At 36.3% G+C, this 7,482-nt stretch overlaps 1 protein-coding gene across 1 annotated transcript; it reads left to right on the forward strand.

The window, feature by feature from the left end:
* Window positions 1-1,328: 1,328 nt before the first annotated feature.
* On the forward strand, window positions 1,329-3,863 carry LOC148853101 (coniferyl alcohol acyltransferase-like). The gene is made up of 2 exons (XM_088942607.1): window positions 1,329-1,826; window positions 2,770-3,863. Exons 1-2 carry the CDS (start codon window positions 1,413-1,415, stop codon window positions 3,742-3,744), a joined length of 1,389 nt encoding a protein of 462 aa, XP_088798733.1. The 5' UTR covers window positions 1,329-1,412; the 3' UTR covers window positions 3,745-3,863.
* The last annotated feature ends 3,619 nt before the right edge of the window (window positions 3,864-7,482 follow it).

The raw sequence follows: 7,482 nt of genomic DNA on the forward strand, positions 1-7,482 counted from the left end.
AATGACACCTAATTCTAATTGTAATTGGTTGCCTATTTGGTGTAAAAGACCATAAAAACTATGATCCTTTGATTCTTTTCTTTAAACTTTTCCAAAAAAATTCCTTGCCTAGTTGTCTTACAATACTTGCCATTAATGTCATTCCTAACTAGAGACAACTTAGTTAAGTAGGAATTAAGTATGTTGTAAATACTAACTAGGAACTAACTACTAACTACTAAGTCGGTTTAGTTCAGGTCGGTTTCGGTTTTCATATGTGAAAATCGAAACCAACCTGAACCATTGGTTTATGATTTTTTACAACCCAAAACCGACCGGTGCTGAAGAAAACCTGGCCGATTCGGATTGGGTCAGTCCGAGTTGGTCGGGTTGAGTCTTCTTATGAACAACCCTACTAACGACACCAGTTCTACAAGAAACAAAAATAATAAAAGAGTAGCCTTTTTTTTCTTGTATATAATCTAGAAAGAATAGCTATTATATATTGAGCTATTACATCTCCCCGTGTCCATCCAGATATCACCATTTCTTGGATTTCAGTCGTTATACATGGCAAAAGGATCTTTGTTTGATTACATCAGCTAATAAGGACTGTTATAGTCTAATTTAAAAAATGAGGGGAAGTTTAAGTATTTACATGAAAAACCAAAGGAGTTTTAAATCTTTTACCTTATTTTTTAACTTTTTTTCTGGCATTGTCTCTATTTGTTTTTCTATTTGCATAAGAGGGGGGCCTCATTGAAAGATGAGGAAAGAGCCCACTTCTTTTCCGGTAATGTCTCTCTATTTGCTTTTCTGTTTGCGTTTTCAGGCAATAGTAGCATAGGTCTGGCCATCCCCAATTCTGGTGCTAAGAGGGGGGCCTCATTGAAGTGATGGGGAAAGAACCCTATTTGAAGTAAGCATGTCTTCAATTCTTTATATAATACACCATCTTGTCTAAGAATTTTTTGGATTATTCATCTAAACTATAAATAAAAAAGACATGAATAGTATACAAATATCCTCTCATGGCAACATTGGGTTTAGGGCACATGACTCAGACTATTTGTGGTATATAGGCCATCTTACAAGGTATATCGGTTATATTTAACTTATTAACCTTTTATTATAATTAAAATTTTAAGGTGAGTGTGAGTATATATTTGTATTTGCACTCTTCTCAAATTGGAGTTCCAATTGGCTGCCTGCACAATCGGACTGGGTTACCTATTACAGGCAAATACATCACTAACCGATGTGGGCCTCATTTGTAATAAATGCCGGTGTGTATAATTTTGTCTTCAGTCGAGTCGGTGTACATGTATATATATATATATATTATCCTCACCTTCAATAACATATCTTCCATTTTCTCGTTGCACAAGCTAATTAGCTTGTTCATCATTTCTCTTCCTGCGAGTGAATCGGTCATGGAGAGTTGCCAATTTACAGTAATCTTGAAAAGGAAAGAGGTGGTGACAGCGGTGTTACCATTACAAGAGCATTGGCTGCCCCTCTCGAACCTCGACCTACTGCTGCCACCTCTTGACGTCGGCGTTTTCTTCTGTTGGGTGCCCACCACACGAAGCAACTTCACCTTTGAGTCCATGGTGGGCACTCTCAAGAAATCGTTGGCTGAAGCCCTTGTTTCCTACTATGCATTTGCCGGAGAGGTTGTGACAAATTCCGCCGGAGAGCCGGAGATACTCTGCAACAATCGAGGGGTGGATTTCATTGAAGCTTACGCCGACGTGGATCTCCATGACATCCAGCTCTACAACCCAGATGCTACCGTAGAAGGGAAGTTTGTGCACAAGAAGAAGGGAGGTGTCTTTTGTGTTCAGGTGACCTAACTAGCAGTTTACATCTCCGATCGATATATATATATATAGTTCAATATAATTTAATTTCCTCTATGATACATCTAGAATAAGAAAGCTATTTTTAGTGATTTCACTCAGAGAAGGGCAGAAATGTTAGTGGGGCAAAGCAAAATATTATAAGGGAAGGCTTAATTTGAAAGGTAATTAACTTTCTGATTAGGGAAGCAAATAATGGTTTCTATTTTTTATTTACTTTTATGAGCAAAATAGTCAATCGATTTAATTCTGGGTCTGAAATTACAGACCCGATACCCTATCTACCAGGCCAGAATCAATATTAATCGATTCTGGGTCTGAAACTGGTCTTCTTGACCTTTATATTTCTTATTGGATCCGTTCCAGTTATACATGAAATCCGATCCGTTTTTTCTTATTTTTATTTTTTAGGGAAAATTTCTGATTAGTACTTGTATTTTGGGCTAAGTGTCATTTTGGTTCTCAAACTTTAAAATACGATCATTCAGTACCCAAACTTTTAAAATGTATCAATTCAGTATCCGCTGTTAATCAATTGTTAAGTGGCATTTAAGAAGACACAAATACCTTTCAAGTGTCATCTAATTTTCTTTATTAACTATTTAAATATTGATAAAAAATTAACAGACCTCAATTTTCTTGAATAGAAGAGACAAAGATTTGGGAATATTAATTTTTTGTTAACATTTGGATGGTTGATCAAAAAAAATTATATAACACCCAAAGGGTATTTGTGTCTTTTTCAAATATCACTTAACAACTGATCAACACTGTATTGACACATTTTAAAAGTTTAGATACTGAATTATCGCATTTTAAAGTTTTAAACCATACAGAATACTAATCTAAAAATTTTCCTACTTTTTATTTAATTTTCATAATCTTTGATTGGGTCGTGCTGCGCTGGCGCTGGCGCTGGTGCGAACAGGCTACTGAGCTCAGATGTGGGGGAATCATCGTTGCCTGCTCCTTCGACCACCGAGTAGCCGATGCCCACTCGACCAACATGTTCTTAGTTGCATGGGCGGAGATCAGTCAGGCAAAATCAATATCTGTTCTCCCATGTTTCCGCCGATCACTACTGAATCCCCGACGACCTGGGTTTTACGATGCAACCATAAACAACATGTACGTTCCAGTAACAATGATGCCCCCTCCGGAAGACCCAGAGGCCACCGGAAGTGATCATCTGATGAGCCGCATATACTACGTCAAGGCCCAGGATATTGAGTGGCTTCAGTCTCAGGCCACCTCCAATGGACACAAAAGAAGCAAATTAGAGAGTTTCAGTGCGTTTCTGTGGAAAATCATTGCCACGAGTGCTAGTGATAACGTGAAGAGATGCCAGATGGGTATTGTTGTGAATGGACGGGCAAGACTAAGTAACACTGTCAACGAAGGAGACAACAGATCAATATCTTCAGATTCATCAATGGCAACCTACTTTGGGAATGTTCTTTCTATCCCCCTGGGCGAAGCAAGCATTGAGGATCTTAAGACAAAGCCACTGAGGTGGGTGGCGGATTTGGTGCATCAGATTTTGGAGGGTGCAACCACAAAAGAGCATTTCTTGGGGTTGATCGATTGGGTGGAGGCGCACCGTCCAGAGCCGGCTGTGACAAGGATATACTGTAACAAGAGGGAGGATGGGCCAGCTTTTGTGATGTCATCTGGGCTGCAATTCCCTATTTCAAGGGTGGACTTCGGGTGGGGTAGGCCTGCATTTGGGTCTTACCACTTCCCATGGGGAGGTGTAACTGGATATGTGATGCCCATGCCAAGTGCAATAGGGAATGGGGACTGGGTAGTCTACATGCTACTCTTGAAGCACCAATTGAAGCTGGTGGAGTCAAATGCAAACAATGTGTTTAACCCCCTCACCTCTGATTATCTTCAGTTGTAGTCATCACAAGATGACTAGCTAGCTAGATTACTATGCATATGAGTAGACAAGCTAGGTTAAGTGAATGTGTAATGTAATCTATCTTGATCAACATATATTATATTGTAAATTAGTCTAAACTATCATTGTTATCTATATAGAACTGCCAATCGGGTTGGGTTGTTAGGTTTGGGTTGTGTTGTGGCGCTTTTGGGTTGGGTTGGCAAACTTCTTGGTCCTGACTCTAAATGTTCGGCCTTAAAAATAATTTGACATTTCAAAAAATACAGAAAGAAAAAGACGTGAAAATGCCAAAATTAAGGAATTAACCATAAAGTTCCATACTTAAAAAAACACTTAGAAAATTGAAAAATTCAAAGAGTAAACAATATCTATATTATCTATACTACTTTAAAACGCACCAACAGGCACAGAAATATTCCTGAAATTTTCTCAAAACAAAATTTACCCTTCCATATTTAAATTTATTGATAAAACATGAGGGTAAATAGGATAATCAGTTATTGATATTAAATGAGTTGAAGAGAGGTAATATTAAGATATTCAATGAATTGAATTCCCTCTCATTAAATCCAATATTTAAGGTATTAACTTGCATTTACTTTCATTGGATCATATATTTAAGGCATTTTTTGTATTTTCTCATCATTAAATTCTAATAGTGGTAGTTCAAGAACAAAACCCACTGGACATTATCAAATTCTGATTAGTGATAGTTTAAGAAAAGAGCCCACTAACATGGAGAGTGGACCCTACCACTATGTAGAGTTGTGAGAAGTGGGAAGCTCTCACTTTCAATCATTTCCTAAAAAAAATAAAACTATGTTATTAATTAATATTAACTATTAAACTAATTAATTAATTCCAGCTATTGATTACTAATAATAATTAATGTTAACTACTTCTAATTAATTAATTGCAACTATTAATCTATAATAATAATAATTATTAATTACTAATTAATTACTGTTAACTACTTCTGATTAATTAATTCCATCTATTAATTACTAATAATAATCACTCACTGATAATAATTAACTACTGAAAATTATTTCTTATAATAATTACTACTAGTACTTAATTACTGATAATTTATTACTCACAATATTGCTCATTATTAATTCAAAATGATGATTAATGAATGATAATTAATAAATTTTTCATAATGGTAAATACTAATTTGGCAATAATCATTTCATATTTATATTAACTCATATTAATTATTTTGAAAATAAATATTTAATGTTAATTATTTATATTATAATTATTATCAGAAATTAAAATTTATACATTTATATGAAATAATTAATTATATTATTATAAGTACCTATAATTAAGAATATTATATTATTATTATTATTACTATTATTATTATTATTATTACCAATAATTATAATTAATTATTACTAATACTAACAATGATAATTATTATTTCAGAATGTTAATTAATTAATGATAATTAAAAAGTATTTAAATAATATTAATTATAAATTGGGATATAATCATTTTATATAATATCAATTGTTTTACAAAAAATCGTATTTATAACAAATTAATTACTTAGTAAAAATAAAAACAAAATAATAATAATAATACTTCAATATTACTGATTTCAAAATCAATACACACATAATAAGAATATATTATTAGTTAATAATAATAATAATAATAATATACTTATAATTATTATTGACTTAATAATTATTAATATATTATTAATCTATTAATAATACTGATTATTATTAAAAAATGTTAATAGAAAATTTTAATTACTTAAAATTATTTGCTGAAATTACCCATTTTAATTTGGATAGATATTTAATTAATAATTTTAAATTTAAAAATATTATTTACTGAATAAGTTTAAATATTCTTTGATTAATGACCTTATTTTTGAATAATTGGTTTTTTATGTTCAATAATGTGTTTTGCAAAAATCCAAATAATTTTTCATTTGCAATGCTAACCATTTTATTTTTCTCTTATTCAGTTTTCCAAAAGATAAAAAATAAATTAATGTTATTTAATATAATATAATAATAATAATAATTTAATAATAATAATAATAACAATTTAATATTACTGATTTCAAAATCAATACACACATAATAAGAATATATTATTACTAAATAATAGTAATAATAATATACCTATTATTATTGATGGTGCGCAATCCGGCCGGTCTTAGCTGTCAACGACCTTGCCTCTAACTGGAGCAACAGGGGGCCTGAAACGAAGAAGAGGGTGGGGAATCTCTGGGGAGGAACCCGGTGAGATTGCTCCAAAACTCAAGTTAGTATTCTCTCAAAGGCAAGATAAAACCAGATGGCGCAAAGTTCACATACCTTGTTTTTGGCGGGTAGGGAGCCTTTTATAACCACCTCGCACACTCACTCCTAAGCTTCTGTGAGGTCGAGTATGATTATCTCTGCGCTCCTGCCAGTTCGGGTGTCATCACCTCTGTTGGGACAGAACCGCCACTGCTCTCTTTGTTGGAGCCGCCTCTGCAACTCGAGATGGCGGTGGCAGGTGGCCGTTGAAATGTGGCTGTTAAGCGTCAGATCCCAAGTCAGTCAGGTACGCTGCCCCTGGGTACAGACTTCCTCGGTGTTAGGCGTGGTACGGTTGTTCAGTTTGGCGTCCTGGAGGCGAAGTGCTAGAGTGGTGAGCAAGGTGAAGTCTTGAGTTCGGATAAAGGTGTGTCCCGAACTGCCATGGGGCATGCCAGTTCGAGTCGTTGCCCTTCGTGTTTGTAAGGCTTGGGGCCTAAGGGAGAGCTCGGGCTCCTTGCGGGGAGTTCGGGCTCCTTGTAGGGAGTTCAGACCGCTGGTTCCTCCTTTTGGAGCTCGCACCTTGGGCGTGCTGTTGTGCCGAGCTGTTGCCTTTGCCACGTGTTGAGTGATTATGAGGTCGGGCCAAATCTTCCTTCATCAATTATTATTATTGATTTCATGATTATTAATATATTATTAATCTATATTAACTCAATAAAGACATGGAATTAAAAAATATTCAAATTGCTACTAAATGAATGAACTAAGAATCTATGAGTATTCTAATTTACTTGAATTTGACACATCAACATGCCCAAAATTATATGTTCAACCTACATTTCATTTTTCTATCTCTCAATTCCCCTAATTCAAACATATCATTATGTTATGTACATGTTTCTCTTCCTTTTTCCTAAAGATAAATTCTAGCCAGTCTACGTGCACTGTGGGGAGCATAGACTTAAAATCCGTAACCATGATCGACCAAAAGAAGCATTGCCACCTAACTTGGAGGTGACTTCCCTACTTAGGATGGTCTTTGACGAGGGTGGATTTGGCCCTCCAATGATATTGTGACACATGGCACCTCAGAACAACAAGGTGACACCTAGAACCACTTTAGCAACAACTTGCCTTAGCCAAGTTGATGGTGTCCCACCTGGCGGCCTGGCACAGGCGCGAACTGGCGACCTGGCCTAGGCGCGAACTAGCGGCCTGGCCCAGGCGCAAACTGGCAGCCTGGCACAGGCGCAACCTCCGGCCTGGCTCTGGCCCTGGCTCGAACTGGCAGCCTGGCACAGGCGCGAGCTGGCAGCCTGGCACAGGTGCAACCTGCGGCCTGGCCCTGGCCCTGGCTCGAACTGGCAGCCTGGCACAGGCGCGAGCTGGCAGCCTGGCACTACCGTGAACTGGTGGCCTGGCCCTGGCGCGAGTTGGCGGCCTGGCCCAGGCACGAACTGGTGGC

This window comes from Nelumbo lutea, chromosome 5 (genome assembly GCF_056320005.1).
Source record: "Nelumbo lutea isolate HS-2025 chromosome 5, American lotus-T2T, whole genome shotgun sequence".
NCBI classification, from domain to species: Eukaryota; Viridiplantae; Streptophyta; class Magnoliopsida; order Proteales; family Nelumbonaceae; genus Nelumbo; species Nelumbo lutea.

What these genes read in the sequence shown, in the direction of transcription:
- LOC148853101 (XM_088942607.1), top strand. Translation starts at nt 1,413, where the DNA reads ATGGAGAGTTGCCAATTTACAGTAATCTTGAAAAGGAAAGAGGTGGTG. An exon ending in GAGGTGTCTTTTGTGTTCAG is followed by an intron (nt 1,827 to 2,769) that starts GTGACCTAACTA and finishes TGGTGCGAACAG; the next exon opens with GCTACTGAGCTCAGATGTGG.